Here is a 25,540-nt window from a genome sequence, read left to right as displayed (position 1 = left end):
AATCAAATGCAGTGGCAGCCATGCCGCTTCCTCTCAGGATTTTCCCATTTATCTAGAGGAATGAGCTGTCAAAGAGATTTGGGTAAAGGAAAAGTGCCTTATCCAGTAGCTCGCAAGTTACTGGGTAGTCGCAAACCCTGTGTTCTCCCGTCTGGCACCTATAGCTCTGTTCTTGTTACCCCTCGCTCCATGGAAGACATGGCCACGCTGACATGCGGCCTAAAATTCGGCTCCGAGGTTGTGAAATTGCCCAGTGTCAAGGTAGCATCGCCATCCCCCCATCCCACTGTGCAAGAAACTGTCAAAATCTCACCTCAGGAGGCAAAGCCACCGACTGCATCACCAGTAGGCAGGAAAGGACAGAAGTACTCCCGTGAAGACTTCCTTCATCACTCCAGCCAAACACCCGGGTCTTCCTCTACCCGGAAAAGCTCAAAGAAGTCCACTAAAGGCAAACAGTCTTCAACTTTGCAATTCTAAGATCCTGTTCGATGGTGTTGCCGTGTGGTACCGTAGCCCAGCTGACCTCTGTCTCACCAGTGCACACCACAACCCGTTTATCACTGGTGGACTCCACAGACTGACCACACAAGTAAGCCAATGCTTCTGTGGACTCCATGGAGCAGGATCTTCCTGCTCCTGTGGCCTTCGGTCCCACAAAGAGGATTTACAGCTGCTGTACTGTACCTTCAGGAAACAAAATTGCACTCTCACCACCGCTTTGAGCTTTCACATTACTTACCAATTTGTTTTGACCTTCCCCTGTGGTCGGCATTCCATCTCATGGGGGTGTCATGCTGCTGATATGGGATGACCTTCGTAGTCAACCCATCTCTCTTACTACTCATCTTCAAGCTTTCGCAGTTCACCTTTTCCTTCCTCCCCTAACTTTCTCCGTCTGTACCATTCATGTCGCTCCATCCTTTGATGTCACCAGGGCAGACTTCCTTCAGCTTACTGGGCAGCTACCTTCCTGTTTTTGCTACTTGGCGACTAATGCGCATCATCCCCTTTGGGGTTCTCCCAGGACCTGTCAGAGAGGTGCCCTCTTGGCTGACCTTATAATCAACTTAACCTCTTCTGCCTTAACGCTGGAGCACACCTTGACCCTTTCCGACTCCTCGCACAGCTATTCTCATGTGGACCTATTCTTTTGCACTGCCCAGCTTGCCCATCACCTTGAGTGGTCTGTTCTCTCTGACACCTTGAGTGCGACCTTTCCTGTCTGCTCTCCGTTTGCTGACTCCTACCCCATCCACATGCACACCCAAATGGCTGACTAGCAGCTTTACTCCTCCCTGACGACCTTTGCAGAACAAGATTTCCCCAGTTGTGATGACCAAGTGGATTATCTCACCACTGTTATCCTTACTGCTGCAGAACCTTCCAACACAGGAACCAACTGGCAATTTGGGAAGATTACAGCACAGGCAATCACCTCTCCCTGGGCCTGGTCAGTACCAGGGGGTACGTGCGAAACCTCCTGTCTATGCAGCTGGGCTGGGAATTATGCATTAGCCAGTCATCTGTTACATGTCAGACATGTGGGTCGGCCTTTAGCAGCACACAGGGAGGAAGAAGAAAAAAAAGAGCATCCTCAAATGCCGAAGCCGAGGAATGGAAACAAAGGAAAAGAAAGTGAAAAACAAAGGTGAGACTTCGTACATCAGCGACAGAATGTGGAACATTCCCAATACCACCCCACACATGTTCCCCAAGGGAGAGGAAAAATAACAGCAAGAGGATAGGTGTGCACCATGGAAGGGAGAAAATGCTGCTAAGGCTGGGGCCCCACGGTAGCACACCACAAACCCGCCAAAGAGTGGCAAGCCCCCCTCAGGGGGGGGGGGGGGGGGGGGCATTCAGCACATCCATTTGAACTACTGCTTGTCATTCTGAATTTTCTTAATACCATTCAGCAACAGTAATTTCTTGTACAGACAAGCAATATTAACAAAGAAGTATGTGAGTGTCTATATATAGTATGTTGACTCTCAGTCAGGTACAACAAAAAGACTACAACACGTAAGCTTTCGGCCAGAAGTCCTCCTCCTGAAATACACAGCGTGCACATGTCCATGTGCTTGCACGCACGTGACCACTGTGTGTGGCTACTGGGGCCAAACCCAATAGCACACAGCCAAACACATTTTATGTGTTTGTGTGTGTGTGTGTGTGTGTGTGGGGGGGGGGGGGGGTTTAAAAGGCCTTCTGGAAGAAAGCTTCTGCATCCTTGCAGCATGGGCTATCTGACAGAAAATAATTGTGTTCTGACAATGATGAGCCATGGGGTACCGATTAACTGCTGCGTCATCCTCTGTCAATGGTCTCATCAGAAGTGGTAGGAAGGACGTGGTGTGAGCACACCACCCTCTTGGCCATTGTCTGCTTTTTGAGCCTTTGAACTTTAGCTCCTCATTCAATGGCATCACTAAGCTGAGTGGACCCCATACCAATCTTTCTACCAAGGAAAAACTGCAGGCAATACCGGGAATTTAACTTCACTGGGAATCATATATTTTAATACTTCTTGGGGATACTAATAAATTAGTAGAGGCTGTGTATATGTAGAGTACTACACATAAAACACTAACACTGCAACCACCACAGGGGAAAAAAAAGGGCTGACTGAATTCAAACTTTAACGGTTGTTATCTGGTCTTCAGTCCAAAGAGTGGTGCGATGCAGCTCTCCACACTAGTCTATCCATTAAGAGCCTCTTCATCTCTGCGCAACTACTGAAATCCACAACCAAATCAACCAGCTTACTGTATTCAAGCCTTGGCCTCATTCTAGACTTTTTATACACTCCACCCACCACATGTCCTTTCATTATCAAACTAACAATGCCTCGATGCCTTTGCAGATGTCTGATCAATCCATATCTCACATTGCTCAAGTAGTGCCATATATTTGCTTTTTCCACAAATCTATTCAGTATTGTGTCATTTGCTATTCAAGCTATCCATCTAATGATTCATGATCCACAATTTCAGATTGTTATCAGATGCTTGCACAATATCTGAATACTTAATTTGCATTATTAATATTCTCTCTTCATGTCACATTTGTTTTTTTCCCAGAATGTTTATAAAGAGCATGTCACTAAAGCAATAGAAGAGCTTCCTATGAAGTAAGATTCTCTCTCTCTCTCTCTCTCTCCCCCCCCCCCCCCCCCCAAATAGAGTAACTACCTTAGAATGCTACACCAAGAAACAAATTAAGTATCATGTAGGAACTTGTAATGATGTAAGAGCAATTCAGACAGATTAACTTGTGTTTATAAATGTAATAAACTACACGTTTGTCTCCCGAAGTGTCAGATGGTGATATGTGAAATGCGTCCACAAGAAATAAAACTCAAACAGGCAGTGAAAACAAAGTATGTAACTCCATCCTCGTCCCCTTTTTATTTATCTATCTACCTACCTTTTTTCCTTTCAGGAGTACTCTATGCACCTAGTAGTACCAGAATTGTGCAAAACTTTTGTTGTATTTGTCAGGAAGGAGAAAAAGCAATAAATAAGAGGCAAATAAACACTGCACATTACCCAGATGGCTTTTAACTCTAAAATTTGAATATTTTCAATGTACTACAAATGCACTACATACTATTAACAGGAAATTTTTCAATGTACTACAAATGCACTATACATTACTGATATGAAATGCTTCAAACTACAAATGCATATTCAAATTACGTTAGTATTAGTTTCATTCATGAGCCAACTTCTAACAGCATTCTGTGACTAGAGTGCAATTTGTTGTTATGCAACAGTTACTGAAAATATATTGTGATGTATGATAAATCTTCTCTCTTTGGCAACTTATGTCATTCAAGTAGAGTACTGTGGGGATGGACTGGAATTTACAAAGAAACAGTGAAAAAAATTATTTAATCTAACATGATGAGAGAAATCTTTGGGCTGAAGCTAGACTTTCTATTTTAGAAACATTTGCTATATTCATGAAGCGCTCTTTTCTTTCAGTTAGTATTTAATAGTGTGCTGATGAAATGAATCAAATCACTCAAATGTCAGTTAGCAGGAAAACTACTTTTGGAACAAATTCTGTGACACTCGTATCAAATAAATTTGTTATCCTGTAGTAAATACAAATCCAGATTGCAGAGAGAGACTAATCTCATTCATCACATTTATTAGCATAGTAAGGTATCAATATGCTGCCTTTCAATCACTACAATGAAGACAAACAGCAAAACCCCTGAAACTATGAGATGCTTAAGATAACAGGTATTACAATTGCTATTCACCTAATGTTAAAGTTTTGATACAGTTGACACACTCAAAGGGTAGTGTCAGTTCAAATACTATGCAACCACTGATGTAAATTTATAATAAATTCATGAATGCTGCTACTTTATGTATGTTATAATGCAAGAGGGCCTGGCAATGTGATTAGAATCTCACAAGTAATTCACAATCACAGCCTAAAAACCAAGCACTGCTGCACTGAATTGCAACAACATAAAAAAAATTCTGAATGGAAGATGTGCTGAAAGAAAACCTTTTTTCATATGGTTCTTTTTCAGTTCTGTTATAATACATTTCAAGAATTTTTACACACAAGTTGTATTAAATTATATTGCTCCAACTGTTTGTTAAGTAAGCATTCCACTACTAGATTTATCATCACTGGTGCTCATGATGTTACAACATTTTCATCCTAACGTATCTAAGATCAGACTGAATAACCACACAGCATCACTTTCATTAGCTGTTTCATATGCACCATCACTCTTATCTGTGAAAGTTGAACTCAGAAATTAACTGTTGAAGATGTTCCTCATTTTAATGACCTGTGGCTAAAATGCTTACACATGTTCTGAAAGTGCATTAAACACGAAAATTCTAAAGGTGTCGTGATACACCAAATCTGTTAAAGTTTGCGGTGATATTTACTGGTTTTGATAATGGCTCTCTAAAATTTAACTTCAAACAAAGTTTGACACAAGCATAACTATCTTCAGTATCAACCTTTTTCTCTCATTCTGCCCCTTCTCCCTCACTTCCTTCCATTCATTATTTCTTTCATCAAATTACCACGAGAAACGAACAAGACAACTATCAGGTACAAACCTCTTGACTCTTTCATGAGAAAGCATCCTCTCAAGGCTGACTAAACAGTCACTTTCAGGCACCAATACTTTACTCTCATCTGCCATGCAACAGATTGCAACCTCAACTTCAGATGCCCTGCAACGATTTCTTCATGAACACAAAAAAATATGTTCTTCTCTTACATGCTGAAAATTCCTATGTACGAGTTCAGATTGGAAGAATCTAAATTAACTTTAAAGTTAAGACACAGCATATGCAAAGCAAAAGGTATAAGCACAGTTAAGAAGATGAAGACAACCCAACACAAACAAATGCATGATTTATGTTTATGAGCTCTAATATTATCATATCACATTAGTCATGTTTTACAACACAAATTTGGATTATTAAGCATTAACGCAATATATGATGTTAGTGAGGTCATTTGTCAAAGAAGAAATGAAGTCAATAAAATGCAACTTTGCACAAAAGCATGCTTCATTTCAGAAAGGGGGTCCACAAATTCTGTTTCTCCAACACAAACACGATCTCTGTTATCGACAGAAATACTTTGTTATAAAGTACACAGAAAGCTGACAGTGCACAACAAGTTAATGATGTAGAAAAATTGAGGGAGCAGAGAAAAAGGAGAAGTTCCTCTTATTCTCCAAGTACATCACATTCAAAGCATTTCAGAAATATCCTACTCAAAATTCCACCCACAGCATCGAAAGTAGTGTTCTGCCACCCATCCACAATATCCTTGTCCATACCTACACCAATCCTGCACTCTACAGGTCATTCCTGTGTGGATGACCCAGGTGTCAGACCTGCCTCACACATCCACCTACCACCACCTCCTGCTGCTGCAGCTGCAGTCCAGTCACAGCATCTCCTATCCAATAAAAGGCATGGCTATGTGTGAAATCAAACATGTTATATACTTAAACAGTTGCTTCACTACATGGTCAATTTGAACACTCTGACAAGTTTCTCCAAGATACGCAGGTGAGAATTATCTCTAGTACATTCTGCACTATCCAACAATGGAAAATCTAGGATGGAACGTAAAAATATTGTGAAAAGAAAAGTTGCTACTCACCATACAGCAGGGGTGCTGAGTCGCAGATAGGGCACAACAAAAAGACTCGCAAATAAGCTTTCAGCAGCATAGTACGCGCGCGCACGCGCGCACGCGCACACGCGCGCACACACACGCGCGCACACACACGCGCAGTTGTCTGTGAGAGTTAAGTGCACTGGGCAGGTGTTTTCAATAACTGGTACTCAATAATCAGTCACGCTGCAACCCCCGTGTGTGTGTGTGTGTGTGTGTGTGTGTGTGTGTGTGTGTGTGTGTGTGTGTGTGAGAGAGAGAGAGAGAGAGAGAGAGAGAGAGAGAGAGAGAGAGAGAGAGAGAGATCTATTTTCAACAAAGTTCTTGTTGGCCAAAAGCTTATTTGAGAGTCTTTTTGTTCCGCCTATCTGTGACTAAGTATCTCAGTTATACAGTGAGCAGCAACTTTCCTTTTTATAATACTGTTTCGTCAAGCACTCTCTAAGCCCGCTGGTCTAAATGGATGCTAATTTATTTCCCATTGTCCCACCGTGCCTTTTCCCTTCTCTCTTCTGCCCACACCACTCTTCCCACATCTAGATTGTGTATTCATATTCTCTCTCTCTCTCTCTCTCTCTCTCTCTCTCTCTCTCTCTCTCTCTAATCCTTCCCCCGTCACTCTCCATTCTTTCTTTCCCTCCTGCTTTTTCTTCCACCCCTCTTCCTTACTCCCTCCACTCTCTGTCTACATTTTCACCACCACTTTCTTCTCATTTACCCCTCTTGCCCTCTTTCCCCCTTATTGCTGTACTCTGAACTACTTTTGTCTTGTGCAGACAGAGTCATCTATTGGAAGACTTGTCTCTAACTTCCTTCTCTTTTTCTCACAGATCCTTCCCCACCCCCTTATTTACCTAAGCAGGTGTTTCCAATAATTGATACTCAATAATCAGTATCGCCGCAACCCCACATCTGTACATTTGGGTGCCTGCATGGTTGTGTGTGTTAATGTGTGCACTTTGACTGGGGGGGGGGGGGGGGGGGGGGTGGTGGTTTGGGGGACGAGCAAACGTCTGCAAGCTAGTGTCTACTATTTTCTATTATGTGTTTCTGAACACCACACATCAGCCCACTGTATGTGATTGGTTGCCGTTCCCTTATTTTATGCATTTTAATTACTGATGTTTTTCAAATGGTGGTTTTCTATGCAAATATACAATGGTGTCCCTGATCACTAATCTAAAAAACCTACACTTCAACAAGTTGCAAGTATATATTGTAAATGTTATGTTCTTATTTTCCTAATCATCTCAAGTAATTTATTTATTAGGGGTTCCATGGTTTTGTACAAAAGCTAAATTTACAGTTTAGTTTTAAATTTTCTTTATACTGATGCAAAGCTTTGGCAGAAACTTACTTAATATAAAGAACATGGGAAACAAAAATCTGATTTTCAGGAGGACTTTAAATACTTTTTAACTGTGTAAACTGCTACACATTTTAGAGTATGACAGTCATAGTACAAGTGGTGAGCGACACTGAATGGATTTCTCCAACTAATCAGTTTGGCAAATCTCCCTTGCAATGAGCTATAGTTTGCAAACACAATGACCCGCAACATCATTAACAGAGACTTTAATTCATAAAACAAATTGTCTACGAATGAAGAAGTCTACCACAAATTACAATTGCGCTCAGAAATGCATAAAATCAAACTACATTCAACTAACTACAGTAAGAACAACATATCTACATTCAAAGCACACGCATGCTTACTGAAAGGCAGAAGAGTTGCTATCTTTCCCTGCTGAGTTGAAAGTTTCCTTCTCAAGAATGGAATAGGATTCTGAGACAGGTGGTGGGGAGGGGAAATGTGGTCGAACAACTGCCACAGGTGACTTGGTGTTGAGATCACAGAAAGAACTCCGTTGTTCAGTTGACCACCGAGGACTGCTGAAGCTAGCAGACAAGCAACATAGTAAGCTTTGGAAAAGAATACGTACAAGTTAATGAAATTAATATTTTACGGTTATTTAAAAAAAGAGAGAAAGTTTAAGTAACACACTGCACACCTACTGCATCTTTAATGATTACATCCTCTAACATTTCATATGTAAAAAATGTGTCTAGAGCATGCATTTCATGCAGGAATAAGCTGTAAATATGTAGAAGTACTTAATATCCATCTGCAATCTTACTGCACATTCACCTGCCAGCTTGTTAGGAGCAACAAGTTATCATTGTTACCAAGTATTAGATACGGGTGTCTCTTTGCACCACCATTACTATTGTTCAATATTTAAACAGTAACAACATACATTCACAATTTCAATGAAAACTCTGATACATTACAATTTTTATAAAGATATAGAATATTCCATAGTCATCAATATCATAATTTGGTTTAAGCAAAAATCATCATACGAGATAACTGAATAAGCAATATTTTTGTATATGGCTGACATCTTGCAGTTTCAAAAATATGTGATGTTCTTGGGTTTGCAATCAGATCTTATTATAATTGACACAACATTTTGACAGTCAAACTGGCTGTCACCTTCTTGTAAGACGCTGGTATTGCTGGGGCTCCTCGAACTAATAAGGCCCAACAACAGTAAGCAAAAAGCATGAAAGTGATAGCATTATATCACCTCATTTAAAAAGCTCACTTATTTTGAATACATAAAAAAATGCTTTTAATTTTGGGAGATTAGAGATGAATAGAGAGAGTTCTTACATACCAACAGCCATTGTAGTTGATACATATGCACTAGATAACATAATTCCAAGTCAACTGCATCTGGGTAAGAAGCATAAGCTAGTCAGTCAGTGAGTGAGTAAGTGAGTGAGTGAGTGAGTGAGCAATTAGGTTGCTGAAAGCAAAATACACACACAAAGATTGTGACAAAAAGAACTAAAATCTTTTTTATAAGATTTTATTTCATGGAGATTATAGAGGGATGAATGAAACTGTTATCACTTAACTGTTCATGGAGGAAAGGGGTGAAATTTGTACAAACTGAACCTTAACATGCATGTAGTCTTCACTAATTACACTGTGACATATCAAAGTGGCATTAAGTATCCTACAGGAGACATTTTAAGATACAAGTCTAAATTAATCGAACTGCCTTAAATTGGATCGCTACTGTCTTGGTAAAATCCAAGACCGAGTCAATACAGCATACAATATCAAACGAAAGCATAATAAAAATAAAGTGTTTCCAATGACTGTTCTTACTTATTTTATGGTCCAATGATGTGAAACAATGTAAAACTCTAGCTCCAATGGTGTCTTGACTCAAAAAGCACAAGACAATGACCACATTATTCTTTATTAAAGGACAAATGGAGGTGCACCATCTAGATGTTTACATACATCTGTAACGTAAAACTGAAAAAGCAAAACTGAAGTTTTGAAAAGCTAAACTAAAAGTCATGGTTTTCAAAAGAAATTCTTTTATCAAAGATATGTTCAGATGATGCCTACCTAGACTAGATACTATAATATAATGACAACATTTTGACTAGTGTTTCTATTAGGGACATTACAAAGATATCAAAGAAGAGCTATCTAGTCCCCACGAACATGTGAATTATCATGAGTTCACTAGCAAATGTGCCTTATCAAAGTGGGTAATGACAGTTTCAGTGAAAGGGCCTGCGAAAATGATGATAGTACTACTGACTGACTACAGGAAGGGAGTTTAAGGCAGGGATTTTAAGTGTAGCATGTTTGTAACAACCAATTAAGGAAAGAGTGCAAAGTTCATGCAGTGTGTTAATGAAGAGTACCCCAACACCTTGAGTAGGCGTCTATCCAAGAAAACCTGTCATCGTATTTGTTTTCTTGTGTGGCACACACAGTAGAAGCAATACAGCATTTACTCAAAGAATAGCGCTCCAACTCACCACACATTAGTTTCAGCAAAAGTGATAAAGTGAAATATTTTATAATGTAAAGGTTACTGCATATAGGAGACAGTATTTAATAACACTGTGCAAATTCTTAAGCAACTTATTGCACACTACAGCACAAGATTGTCTAACTGATACCAAGGGTCAATTATTGGTAAATGGTTAGAATTTATTATTGTATTTTCATTATGAAATACTGATTATGTATCCAAGTTCTACATTGTTTGTCATCAAAGTATATAAAAATCCAAATATCTTTACACTTTTCTTCCTGACAATGTGGCAGGTGAATATGCCTAATATAAAAGGATGATTAAAATGTGTTGCTGATGGACAGTTTTCTACAGGCATGCAAAAAATCATCATCATCGATATACAGAACAGTATGTCAAAAATATTAAAATGTAGGTAAAAATTACAAGTCTTAAAACACACACTAAATTTAAAAAACACAATCCGTAACTGTTCAAAGTTTATTAACAGTGGCCTGAAAGGCTGTATAAACAAAAGCACGCTGTAAAAAAATGCGAAATATTTACTTCTGCAGCTGACAGAGAACAAATCTTTTTACTACAATGCATTCAATCTTATTACAAATTTCATTTTGTGCAAAAATGAAACTTAGTATTAAAATTAGCTTCATAACAAAAAGCATACAGAAATATATGACAGCAACAAGCGATTAAAATAAGTTCGCATTTATGATTTGAGATGAAGACAGTAAAAGGTCATAAGACAGCACTTGGCAAAGAAGTGGGAAAGTAAGTTAAGTTTGTACGAGCAAAATGTCAAACCACAAAAAATATGCAAAGAACCATAATTAAGAATTTGAGACCAAAAAAGTAACAATGAAGCACAGAGGCAGAAGAGATCGATAGTGCTACGATGTTACCAATTCAAACATGTGAAAATGGAATACAAACACATTTCTATGTAAGCAGAATCAGATGTGGTAAATAAAGATCTGTATCAATCTTTGAAGTGCACTTCATATACAAAAAATGTTAAGTCGCAGACAGACAATAAAGTGACTCTATAAGCACAATAATAACCCAAGTCACTGAAATGAATGGAAATGATATGGGAAGATGCTTGTGCATTAAATAAATAGCGTACAGACCACAGGCTAAAATTAAATGCAAAAAGGCTAATGATTACTGTTGATCATTGCTGACAAATACTGAATGTACTAGAAGCCGTTATGATACAACTGGAAACTGATGTAAAGTTAATACATACAATATTTTGCTGTATGCCCCCTTGATCAAGGGGGCATATAGGAGACAAGATAGTGCACAATTGTAACAGAAAAAAGGTCAGGATTTAAGAATCAAGAGAGGAGAGACAAACAAAAGGAAAGGCAATATAATATACTCTTATGGAAAAAACCAATTATCTAATTAGAAATTGTTTAAATAAGGAGTGGGAGATATGTAAGTGATGAAATAAATAGTGAATGATGAAACTGAAACAGCTGAGCAACCAGAAGCAGGTAACCCTTGTAGCAGTAATAGTGACTTTCAAATACAAGCACAGAAAGCCAGAAGCTTCAAATGTTGAGCAGCGAGAGGAAGAATGTGTAGGACACTGTTGAAACAGAGTTGAAAGGAATGAGATAAATGGAAAGCTGAATGTGAGACGTACTAGTAACAGATAAGAGTGTCTTGAAACCTGATTATAAAAAGAAAGAAAGAAAGAAAGAAAGCAAGAAAGAAAGAAAGAAAGAAAGAAAGAAAGAAAGAAAGAAAGAAAGAAAGAAAGGTACAAAGAAAAATGGATGGAAGGAAGGAAGGAAGGAAGGAAGGAAAAAAGACAAAGATACAGGAAGGTGAAAAGAATGGAATCACAAAGCAAACTTAAGATAATACTGTTTGATGCTGAGAATACAGAACACATTGACAAATTAAATTTACTTAGTACTTTTCAATTATTGGAGTCGTCCTGCTAGATACTTCCATCTCGGCTACGCTTGTACTACTATACACACAAGTAATGAAAGATATGGTGCAATTCCAATACGGAAAGTCACATTTTAAATTTATAGCACTAAGAATAACTTTTAATAATGGTCTTACTTCCACCAACCTAACTTTACATTTAGAAGCATTAATTTCAGTGGTACTGTGACTACGTCTCACTATTTTTATGAAACATGTTACATTTTTCTATCCACTATTTGTGTATTTGATGATTTTTCTATAGTATCACTTAAAACAGTTATCTGCTGAAATTTTCCAACACCTGGCCTTTGTAACTACAATAATATTGATTAGATTTAAAATTCACTTCAGTTGTAAATGATCTCTATTTTATTGCATAACTAGTTTCGGAGACATTTATCACCGGCTTCAGGTGCCACACATCAAATTCTTTGTTAAGTCATAGTTGTGGTCCAGTGACTTAATACAACATGCAGCCACTGAAACTAATTGTGCAATGAAAGATCATTTACAACTGATGCATATTCTCAATCTAGTGAAAATAATTCTCAGTTGCAGCTGTTCTTCAAATCAGTCTACAATGACAATACTGAATGCTTGTTTTCACTAACATTAACCATCTTACACATACTGAAAATTATAAGATCAGCTTAAGAAACCAGCTGTCTACTACACCTGTAGCATAAACTGCCTAACCATTATGCGGTAAAGACTGCACATATTCTTCATTCAGTAACACCAAATCTTAAATAGATTTAACATACTGATGATGTTTGCAACATTGTTATTATCACTGTTTCATGATGAACTCTGTTTTAATGATTTTTTCATTCGTTTATTTTATCAGTTCATACAAATTGTCTTCAAGAAATATTGAATATGACGGGTAAAGAAGAAAGTATTACTGTATCGCGTTCCAAGAAGTGAGCATGGTAACATGATCCAAATGGTGTGCACTGAAATTTTCGACAAGTACAAAGATATAACAATTTTGGTTATTTTTGTTAAGAAGTATGTCCACAAAGTAAGTTCTGTTTGGTTATATAAAACAAACGTGTACAGAACCAGAAAAAATATTTTTTTGTACAAAAATCTACAACTGTTCAACTACTTTTCTACATAGCTTCCAAAATTTTGTAGGCACTTATTAGTGTGGCACAAGTTTTTGTATACCTCCTTCATAGAAGGTTGCCGCCTGTGTATTCAACCATGTGGTAACATGTTCTTTCAGCTCATCATCATTATTGAAGTTTTTCAGTAACTATTTCATGAACTGGTGATCGTGAGATTTGGGGAACTTCCATAGCAAGGGCACCAAGTGTAAACTTACGGTAGTGGTTTATTTTCTCTCCAACTGTGTGAACCATTTCATCAGTAACCACAGATGGGTGTCCACTTCGTTCTTCACCGTGCACTTTATCATGTCCTTCATTGAACAGTCTGACCCATCTTCTAACGACTGAATCACTCAGAGCAGTTTGTCCATCGACCTCACAGATTTGCTGACGAATTTCCTTTCGTTTAAATTTCTTTGCATTTAGAAAACGAATCACAGATCTGATTTCACAAGTGGCAATGTTTTCAATTATGGCTGACATTATAAAGAAGCACTACAAAGCACATGTTGGCAGCAGTGATCTGAAAATTGCGTACATGTCCTCTCTCCGAGTCAGAGTAACTACCGCACATGCTCGGAACTGCGATCATATCACCACCATGGATAGAAATAGGGAAACGGCACTTACTTTGTTAACAACCCTCGTATATGAGTATTTGACTCTGGTCCAATGCAAATTCGTCCGTGTAATGTTTCATCTTCCAATGCTAGAGACACCATCAGAATCAGTAACTAAGGAAGCAGTTATAATCTCAAACAAGCCCAGCCAGCCAAACTTTGTATGTATACACACAACAGTTAGCTTGTGATGTTATCACACCACTGCGGAGTCACTGAGCTGTGTTATGGAGCTTGTTGAGAGGAAGAGTTGGAGTGTGTGATTTTGTTTAGCAAGTTTAATCCTCCTTTTCTGTTAAAGTGGTATTTGTGCTTTTGAATTTCTATTGCATCTCCGTACATTGTAGAACAGTAATGATTAGATTTTGATGTGAAACTGTGGTACCATAGAAATGAATTTGGGCTTCCCTGATCCCAGTGCATGATGATCAGCAAATGCCAATTTGTATTGCTCAGACAATAACTGCTCTTCTGTTCCTTAAGTTGAGTGTAAATGTTTCTTTTTGTAGATCCTATGTACACTTGACCACATGTGCGAGATGATTTTATATCATCCCACGGCAAGTGGCACTTATTTCTATTTATTTACATGTAAAGTTCTGTAGCACCAAAGTGAGGAACAAATCTCCAAGGTCATGTAACGTGCCAGTACATGAAATTACAACATAAAAGTAATAATAGATAAAAATAAATGTTTATGAACCCGAAAAAAGTCACTCCATAAGTTTAAGTAACCGCAATCAAGAATCAGCTTAATTTTTCAAGGAACTCCTCGACAGAATAGAAGGAATGACCCATGAGGAAACTATCCAGTTTCGATTTGAAAGTGCATGGATTACTGCCAAGATTTTTGAATTCGAGTGGTAGCTTATTGAAAACTGATGCAGCAGTATACGGCACACCTTTTTGCACAGGAGTTAATGAAGTCCGATCCAAACGCATGTTTGATTTCTTATGAGTATTAACCGAGTGAAAGCTGTTTATTGTTGGAATAAGCTAATAATGTTAACAAGAAATGACAGTAAGGAACATATATATTGAGAGGTCAATGTCAAAATACTAGTGAACAGGGGGTCGACAAGAGGTTCATGAACTTACACCACTTGTTGCCCAAACCGACCATTTCTGAGCCAAAAATATCCTTTTAGAATATAATACCATGCGACACAAGTGAATGAAAATATGCAAATTAGACTAATTTTCATGTCAAACGATCACTCACTTTAGACATCGTTCAAAAAGTAAAAATGGCAGTATTAAGTCTTTGAACAAGATCCTTAATATGGGCTTTCCATGACAGCTTACTATCTATCAGAACACCTAGGAATTTAAATTCTTCAGTTTCATTAATCATATGCCCGTTCTGTGAAATAAGATGGTGGTGGCGGTGGTGGTTAGTGTTTAACGTCCCATCGACAATGAGGTCATTAGAGACGGAGCGCAAGCTCGGGTTATTGAAGGATTGGGAAGGAAATCGGCCGTGCCCTTTCAAAGGAACCATCCCGGAATTTGCCTGAAATGATTAAAGGAAATCACGGAAAACCTAAATCAGGATGGCCGGAGACGGGATTCAAGCGTCGTCCTCCCGAATGAGAGTCCAGTGTGCTAACCACTGCGCCACCTCGCTCGGTGTGAAATAAGAATGTCAGGTTTTGTTGAATTGTGTGTTAGAAACTGAAAAACAGTCTTGCTGTTATTTAGTGTTAGTTTATTTTCTACAAGCCATGAACTTAGGACATGTACTGCACTATTTGAAACCGAGCCAATGTTGCACACAACATCCTTTACTACCAAGCTAGCTTCATCAACAAACAGAAATATTTTACAGTTACCCAGATTACTACAGGGCATATCATTTACATAAATAAGGAACAGTAGTGCCGCGCAAGAAACGGTTTGGGTTGCTGAGATTGTAACTGCTTTGGAAGGTGTTGTAACCTCAGAGGTGGTCTCCAGTACTGAAAGAATAAATATCAACAGAGAAATATGCCTTGGACCATGACCTAATGCCCTTAGGTCAAAAGTGTATATACCAGCAATAAAAGATTGCATTGTATGACACAGATGTTACTCCAGAAATGTAACTAGTAGCAACAAAGGGAAAAAGAAAATCTTTTGTTCGTCTAGCATTCAATGAATACCTTTGAATATGAAGCCTTAATCTTATTTGCACATTCACTGAGTCCAAAAATGTTACATATACAACTGAGTGGGTAAGGATGATTTGTCAAAGAACAAAAAATGAAAATTACCACTTACCTCTATGTTTCAGCAAAGATATGCAATAGGTCACAGTGAAAAAATAGCAGCACTAAAATTATTGGCAACAGTGAAATAAATTTTTGCATCATTTAAACAATGTATGCACTAAGAGATAAATACTAGGTTTTATCAAAGCTTAAGTACAACAGAGCTTTTATAATTGGTTATAAAGCACAAAAGAGTAATCCTAGACTAAGCATCAGTGACCAATAACCTAAATAGAATCTAACACAAATCACACAACTCACAAGTCCCTTGATTTTGGCCTGTAAATTTCCAGCTCATCCTCCAGATCGCTGACTTTAGCCTTCAGTTCATTTCGTTCATGCAGTATTTCCTTCAGTTCTGCAGTCGTAAAGCGTGGCCGGTTTGGATCATCCAAATCATAAACCACTTTATTTGTTAGGTCTGGCACTTCAGACTGGAAGAAAAAGAAGTGCATTTTTAAAATTTTTGTTTTACATATAATAAGATTTTACATTTACTGTGTGAAACTGATGTAATTTCATGTTTTCCAAGGTAAATTAGGAAATGGGATAGGCATGATTGTCACTAAATATTTTCAAATTATAGTTAAAAATGAAGGAATAAAATTATCCTAGAGTTAACAGTATCTATAAATATGGTAAAGTATATTAACTCTCCTAAGAAAAAGGATAAAGTTAAAGGACAATAAATGAAAGTGCAACAACACAAAGGAAGTATCTCAGAACAGTAACAGAAGATGTTTGACATGAAGGTAGTGCATGGCAGCAGGGTAAGTTACTCAAAGTTAGGTTGTATTTACCCACAAGGAGACTATAGAGCAATCATACTTTTGTAACTTTTTATATTTATGGTATGTGAAGCTCAGAAATCAAATATCAGCTGCACTCTAAAATATTCTTGGGAAAATTGACTTCAAATGTTTCAGACTATCTTCAACACCATAAAGTAAAGTCAGTTTTTGGACAGGCAACATGACTGTATGGTAGAACGCTTGGCTGTCAAGTGGGTGGCCTGGGTTTGATTCCTGGCAGATCGCAATATATACCAGTTGCCTGCAACTTTTTGTCTAATGAATTAAGCACATTTTCACTATAAGTGTAGATAGCCTTCTCAATATTAGAACCCTTTAGAAACCCGAATTGCGACTTTGACAGTATGTTATTCGAGATAAGATAGTTATACAGCTAATTGTACATTACTTATTTTAAAATTTTTGAGAATGCTAGCAAAAATGAAATCGGACGGAAATTTAATGCTATTTCTTTATCCCCCTACTTAAACAGTGGCTTAACTTCAGCATATTTCAACCATCCAGGAAATATTCCACTGATAAATGACTGGTTACACAGATACGTTAATATGTTACTTAACTCAGAGTCACATCCTTTAACTTTGTCGATATTTCATCATACCCACCAGATGTTTTTGATTCTAAGGATTTTAAGATAAACATTATTTCTGCTGGGGTAGTGAGGGTCAAATTCGTATTATGGAAGTTACTTGAAATGTCTGGTCTGAGGTATTCCATAGCAGCATCAACAGAACCTGAGAACACTATCTTTTCAGTAACAGTTATAAAATGTTTGTTAAAAAGTTCTGCAACACTATACACATCTGTCACCAATGTATCACTTACTCTTAAATGCTATTTGTCCCTCTTCATCTCTGGTTCTACCGGTCTTCTTCACTATATCCCATATTGTCTTTATTTTGTAATCTGATACGATTATCTTCCTTGTAATATATTTGCTTTGAAGTTCGTATTACATTCTTTAATATTCTGCAGTATTTCTTTTAATGTGCTATAGCATCAACATCTGAACTGTTTCGGATTGACGGATACAGTCTTCTTTTTGATTTACAAGATACCCCTATTCCTTGAGTAATCCATGGCTTCTTTGCAGACTTTGCACTAACCTTGGTTAATTTTTGTGGAAAACAATGCTCAAATAAGGTAAGCACTTTATTAGCAAAGGCGTTTTATTTTTCATTCATGTCCATGAGCACTGTAAATATCAGTCCAGTGAATGTTTCTGAGGAGTGTTCTAAAATAGTCAATTTTTGGCTTATTGATTACCCTCTTGAGCTCAGATTAAACAGATTTTGTATCCTATTCAGTATTAACATTTAACAGAAGGAACTGCATGTCATGGTCTGAGTGACCATTGGCAATTGGTTTTGTAATATGCTCACGACAGCACTGTGTTATCACCGGCCACTGAGCGACACTATGCTCTCGACACCATTGTTGTGTCGCCGGCCATTGACCGCTATTTCGTGCACGGCACCACTGTGGTGTCACCAGGCAACATAGTGTTAAGTTTCCAGAGACAAAATTTTGTCTGGCAAAAGAATTAACAGAAGTAGCAGAGAGAAAGGGAAAGTAGATGCAGCAGAAGAAAGAAAAAAAAAATTAAAGTGAAACTGAATAAGATGGAATACATGTTCCACAATGAGCTAATAAATATTGGTCTCAAGGCGAAATTACAGATTTGCTGAGAAAATTAAATAAATGGGTCTAAATGAGACATCTAAATCCTCTCATGCTATATTTACTAAAGTTCATTTGGATTCATATAATGATCCAAAAGATAAAAGCAGGTGTGAAACTGCATGATCTTCAAATTAACAGGACAAGTGTAGAATATGGTTTTCCCATGGAAATTATGGTTCATTACTCCATAATTTTCAAGGAAAGAAAAACTATTTCAGTTACCTGCAGGTAAGAAACTACAGATGCCAGATGACTGAATGGACTACAACTTGCCTTACTATAGTTAGAAATTAATGTAAGGAAATAACAATGTCTGATTTGACACTGTTTTTAATTTACCCACAAGATACCATCATTACTGAAAATTATTTTGAAAGTAAAGGAGAGGTGTCTATTATGAGAGAATTCACTAATATGAGACAGCCAGGTTCTAACGAAGTAAGTGCTCCCCCTGTCGGGAAGTACCAGAACTTAGGTCCTGTCGTGACTGAGGTGTACAGCAGTGAGAATAATACCATTACAGAACTGGATAATGTCTAGAATCCTTGGTATTGAAAGCGTTGGATGTGATTAGCTGCTGTAACAATATTCATTAAATCATATTGTTTATAAAATGGCTTATTCCTAATACATGACACCACACGTATCCTGATGCATTATCACATATTGGGATATGCTAGCAAACCTAGTAACTGGATTCAGATTCATATTTTTACTAAGTGGTTTGACAATCTTGTGAACTTTGTGAAGCCATCTGATGATAATCTTGTTGTGCTAAATACTTGATGGACATCATATCACATATGTGTGATAGACAAAGCAAGAGAACTGTGCTCACACCTGTTTGCATACCCTCTTAAATGGACACCACTGGACCATTAAACACACACATTACCCCAAAGAAATAGAAACATGGTGGGCAATGAATATATATTAAGTAGTAACCTCAATTTTGATCACAAGGTTATTTGGAATGGCCTTGTTGACAGCAGTAACAATGAAAAATGCTGTATATGGCCTCTGGAAAATGAAACTCTTCCCAGGTAAGAGGCATATATTTAGACAACTCTGCATTACACCAGATATTTTGACATACATAATGGAATATATGAAAGTCCAGATGATACTTGGCCAGCTCCCAAAAATCAGCAAGCCACACAGAGCCATACATTCTAGTAAAGTCAGAGGGGTCTGAATCTGTTCAGTAGCTAGTATTTCCAGACAGGGAATATTTTAAACAATTCAAACAGAATAAAGCTCTAGCATAATAAAAGAAGACAAGTGAAAATTTTGTTCGTTAAAAAAATGCACAGGAAACAATCTTCCAAAATCTGACAAATTTAACTGAGGATGATGCTTCACGTGTGCAACCTGATGAAATAGTCATTTCTGTGAAGACCAACACACAGAAAAGGTCACAGTTCATGGAACACTATCCTCAGGCACCTGAAGAATGACAATATGGAAAACAGCTTGTCTATGCCCTGACTGCACTTGTTTTGCAAAATAAATGCACAAAATGTTGGAAAGGCAGTAGGGAAGAGCATATTAATTTTGGGTTTACCTGTCTTATGTTGGTCAATATTAAGTATTTCCTTGTACTATCACATATTAAGACCCCATTTCTAATTTGATTCAAATCCACTTGTTTGTGATTTTTCAAATTTAAATGTATTCAGTGCTAAGTAGCACACATTATGTAAATAAAATTTCAAGTACAATGATTTCATGTAGTTTTTCAATTAACAAAGACACAGTAGTATCAAATTTTATAATATAAAGTGATGTAATGTGAAAAGTTTTACTTCAGGGATGAGGCTAGCACGAGGTCCACCCACTACTGGCACGAATTACCTGCCTCATGTTATTAGGTATGGAGGCACTCAGCCTCTGGAAATATGTCCTAATCTCTTTTTTGAGACTCTCCCATGTGTCCAACACAAGGTCTGGGAGCACGTGATGGCCAGTGATAGTTCACATGATGCTTCATTTTGGCATATAAATTTTAAATAGAATTCTACACCAGCACTCTAACTGGCCACTTATCAGGTTCTTGTCAGCCTGCTGCAAAAATCATGTCTGAAATATTCAACTCGTGTGAATCAGTAAGTGGTTCTGCTAGAACTGGACCACTCCATTGGCGATAGCACATCATCACACAAGGCACCCTACGTGTTTCATGATGTGCACATAATGATCTGCGGCAAGATAACCACAAATTTGATGAAATATTCCTCATGTATCTGATTACATCTACCCCAGCAAGAGACTGTAATGTAGCCAACAATCACATGTTGCACCAGCTACTGTGGGCTGTTAATGTGCTATTGGCTTGAAGACCATCAACAGACCATCATTCATTGAGCTAAATATAGACTCAGCTGAAAAGATGGTGTGCTGCCAATCATGGCCTATATTCAATTCAGCAAGGGCAAGCTATAAGCTGTGATCGACAGAGGGTGGGGGGCAGTGAAGACTTTATTAGCAGCCCAATATGCTGCAAGACCACATCTCATAAGTGGTTTGCGAATGTTTTGTGAGCGTTCAGGGAAATTTGTCAAAGCCATCTAATTATCCCTCCTCGCACCACTGTCTTATCCACTTCTGGTCACAACAAGGTTGAACACCATATGACTTCAGCAGCATTCCAAAGCCTCAAACGCTACCATGTGGCTAGCATGTAATTATACAGATTTGCTCTTATTTGTTTATTCAAGGCAGAAGCATCTCTATATTTCAGAGAGATAAAAGCAGGTGCTACAATATACACTGAGTCAAAACCTTAGGACCATCTGCTTAATAGCTTGTTTGTCCATCTTTGGAATGAAATGCATCACAGATCCTGCGTATCATATATCAGGCAATTTGTTGGTACGTCTGTGGAGGTATGTGGCATTAAATGTCTATGCACACGTCACATAATTCATGTAAATATGAGACAACTGACTTATGTATGCAGCAATGGTGCCAGATAGCAACGCAGATCGGTCCCATAGGATTTACATCAAGCAAATCTGGTTGCTGGACATCAATGCAAGTTCATTATAAAGCTCCTCTGACCACTGTAGCACAGTTCTGGCTCTGAGACACAGACAATTATACTGCTGAAAGATGACATCGCCATCAGGGAAGGTATCAAGTGTGAAGGGATGCAGGTCATTTACAGCCGTCAGCATGTCTTCGATTACTACCACAGGTACTACACAAGCACAGAAAAATGTCTGTTGTAGCATAATACTGTTCTGAGCAACCTGGATCCACCATGTTGCACATTTCAAACTGCTGTTCACCTTGATGACAGCATATGTGGAGCTGACCACCAACCTGAAGTAGCAAGAACTTGATTCATCCGAACAGCTGACACGTTACCATTGCTCAAAGGTCGAATCTCAATGGTCTCGTGCCCACATGTGAACACGAACGGGTATTCTGCAGTGGAGCTCCACGTTCAACAATGTATGGAAAAACGGTGTGTTCCAAAAACATCTTTCCTATAATCCATTCATCATAAGAATAAACCTGATATAAACATTGCAATATGTATTCTTCCGCATTTGTTGGAACCTCACCGGATTTCCGTTTCAAGTGGGACAGCAGCCAAGTTGTCCAAAGTACTGTCAAGCACGATAATAAGGGTACGTTTTGCGCTGCGCGTTATGCGCACATCGACTTAGCGATATTATAGGACAACAGCGTTACCAGCACATTTAACTTTGACAGCACTGACCGGTCAGCTGATACAGCTAGCCTGCAGTGATGTGGCCAGCTGCAGTTCACATATAGAAAGTGACGAGCAGAGGAGCAATGCAGCTTCGAATGTCAGAGTGAAATAACACCACAAATCTCCCACAACACCCTCCTTAGATGAAAACCACAATACTTTATCATTTTTAGTTAACGTACTATTGTAATTAAAAACAAGACTTATGAAACTGCTTGACTTAGCCACAGGGTAATTTTTCTGCATCAGTTGCGTGTAACATAAGAGAGTATTGAAGGATTTCACCATACAGTTAAATATTGAACCCACTGAAGGTATTACATACAGTAAGTTGCTGCCAATCTCTCAGCTCCTTCCTTATCCCAGTTTAAGGACTACATTTCAGTTCTGGGAGTGTCCCATGCTACGTTAATAACGAGACTATGAACAACAGTTTCTATGAAGCCAACCAGGCGCAGCATTTTCTCCTCTTATGACCAGCCATTCTATATACTGCCAACGTTCAGCAGTGACATGTGAAAAAGCTGCGTGCATTAGTTCCAATAAGTCTGACAACTAAACAGTCTTGTTACTTCTTAGGCCAAATTCCGCAGCTTGGCTCCAGATCAGTTCTGTTGGGTTCATATTGTACTGGTACAGTAGCAAATATAAAAATTCAGCATTTTTGTTATGTGCATTATATTGATAAAATGATTGTTTTACATGTTTCTACGAGAATATGTATCTCGTAAACAGTGCACGCAGTCAAAGTAAGAAGAATTTGGTTTTGGATTTTTGTCTTAAAAATAAATTGTTATGTTTTCTTAATTTAAACTACTTTTATGAACAGTCTTTCATAAAACATAGATAGTTAAGAGTGTGTATTTGAAATGGAAACATGAATTTCTTCTCAAAGATGTAATTAGAAACAAGAAGACTTACCTTATTCATAAAAAATTATGAGCAGTTTTATAATTACCAGATGTAGGTATTTAAAAAAATACTTTATTAATAATACTTTATGCTGGGGAGATTTGACCAATGGTCAAATAACTGCACTTGGTTCACATTCCATTACACTACTGACTCCGCTACACGTCCTCTGAGTGTCAGTGTATCAACTGTGTTATACAAAATGCTGGGAAAGTTTAAGGCCGGTTATCTCCATAAATTTATGAAATACATTAAGAACAGCCTATTTATTGGCCTTTTTTAACTGTGTTCCACGCGTGTTTCACTACTGAAGAGAAAGCAGCCTCAGCCATTTTCATACTGCGCACAACGCTTCAGAGGCTGTGACTGTACACGATTTTTGAAATAGAAACTACGTAGCTAAAGCATGATTAAGAGTAACGTTGATGGCTGTTAATACATTTGAATACTTTAAAGTTTCATTTAACGTTACTTAGTAATAAGATATCTAATACCTAAGTAGGACCCACTTCCAGGAGCGTAACACCAGTGTACATGCGCTATGGCTTCTGAACCAATCATCGCATTTGTGTTTGTTTACATCAGGTTTATTCTTATGATTAAAGGATTATAGGATGATGCCCCAGTCATGACAGCTCCACTTGCATACTCTTGTTACCATGGAACATGCACCACCACCAGGCGGCAACCAAGTTTTGGCTTATTGTATATGCAAAAGAATGTGTGTTAATTATATGCAAGCACAGGAAAGAAAAACGTCTGTATGTGAAATTATTCTATTAAGGAGGGAACAAATACAGGTATACTGCTAAAAGTATTTTACATGTGGTGCTAATGCTGCTGCCAATGTGTGTTGCATTACCACTGGTTTAAGGTACAAAGTTGATAGTACTCTAGCATAGTAAGAAACAGTTTTGTTTTGTCAACCGTACCTGTTTTTCCATGAAACATATAAAGCATTTGGAACACTGTCGTATCAATATCTGATCACCGTATCAATGTCTCTCTGTGTTTTGGCAATGACTTCACTTATTGCCTCATTGCTTCCTACAAAAGCACTAAATAACTGGAAGGAGCACACTAATAGGAAGCGGATTTGCTCAATGCCTACCAGATCCGCAGACTATGAATACTTAAATGAGTGCCCCCCTCTGTTTGCTCCTGGTGATTTATAGCTGGATATTACTACAATTTTTCTCAGCCAAATTTCCTTAAAAGTGACCATCTACAAAAAGCACGACACTTCAAACAACACTGTCTGTTAAGGCAAAACTGTAACACTAACAGCGAAGTTCCTATTACCACTTCGTAGAATGCTCGAGATATTTCTTCAGTGCCCGTTAATCTAAGTAGTATGACACAGTCACTCATTAACTTCCACTCCAGTTGCAGTCCTGGTGAGGTATCCTATATCACACTTTTAGAATTCATTGCTCTGGTACTGTATCAGAAGCTTAAAGTGTAGGAACATCAAACCAACCTTATTTCCATAGATAGAGGTATCCATAGCACATATGAAGAGTCCTAGTTGACTTTTGCATGACAGACCCAACTTCCAGAGGGAGGATATTTTGTTCCAGGTAACTGTCACAATATTTCACTTTTAATATATTGTAGGGTTTGGCTAGTAATAGATCCAAGTGATGAAGATTGTTAGTTATGTGGCTGGTTTCTTTAATTTTCATTTTCTTCCTTCTTTGATAACTGACAAGGATGTCACAATATATCTTGATGTACTGTGATATTTCGAAACTGCCTTCTGGTGAAAGATTAAGGGATCAAGGAACAGCAGAAATACAGGAAGTTCACAAAGGCTGGACCTCAAAGGGCTTAAGAATATCTTACAAAACCAAGAGCCAGTTCTATAGTCACAGTGGACGACAACTTCTGTAGATACTATGAACTGTAGACGAAGACCCTAACTAAAGTAATAGCCATAGGAAATGAAGAGACTCAATCAACAAATGTACAGACTACAGACTATTACTCTGTACAAAACTCCATAGTCTGTCTATTGAGATGTCAAAATATTAGACATACTGAACAGATACAAATTGATAAATATTTTTCAAATATAGTCAGAAGTATATCTGCAAAACACGTACCAACTGCAATATAATTAACTTAGTGTTATGCAAAATAAAACACTGGAAACTCTAGGACAGAATAACAATATTATGGAAAGACTACACACACGACCACTGTCTCTGGCCGCTGTGGTTGATAGACAGTGGTCATGTGTGTGTAGTCATGCTTGTGTAAATGCACATGTGTGTTCGCATGCACACGTGTTTAAATCTTTTACACTTTAAAATATACCTTGATAAAGCATAGGTCATAGCAAGCAAATTTTCCACACTATATTTATTCAGTATTTGCAAATGAGAGCATTTACTGACTTCCAGCAAACATTATCCATCATATCTAATCTTTTTGAAACTTGACAATGTAGG

The 25,540-nt window shown here is 38.0% G+C and overlaps 1 protein-coding gene across 9 annotated transcripts in view; it reads right to left on the bottom strand.

Annotated features, from left to right (window-relative positions):
* LOC126285432 (RILP-like protein homolog) overlaps window positions 1–25,540 on the bottom strand; it is a 138,488-nt gene that overhangs the window by 41,473 nt on the left and 71,475 nt on the right. For 3 of the 9 annotated variants that reach the window (XM_049984813.1, XM_049984817.1, XM_049984812.1), the window contains 3 exons: window positions 16,221–16,393; window positions 7,894–8,076; window positions 5,100–5,216 (listed from right to left, as the gene is read on the bottom strand). In XM_049984813.1, coding sequence (XP_049840770.1) covers window positions 5,100–5,216; window positions 7,894–8,076; window positions 16,221–16,393 — 473 coding nt within the window. The remainder of the gene's footprint in view (window positions 1–5,099; window positions 5,217–7,893; window positions 8,077–16,220; window positions 16,394–25,540) is intronic. The other 6 variants (XM_049984816.1, XM_049984818.1, XM_049984815.1 and 3 more) reach the window with 3 other exon arrangements.

This window comes from Schistocerca gregaria, chromosome 8 (assembly GCF_023897955.1).
Source record: "Schistocerca gregaria isolate iqSchGreg1 chromosome 8, iqSchGreg1.2, whole genome shotgun sequence".
Classification (NCBI taxonomy): domain Eukaryota; kingdom Metazoa; phylum Arthropoda; class Insecta; order Orthoptera; family Acrididae; genus Schistocerca; species Schistocerca gregaria.
This window is presented reverse-complemented; position numbering and strand designations above follow the sequence as displayed.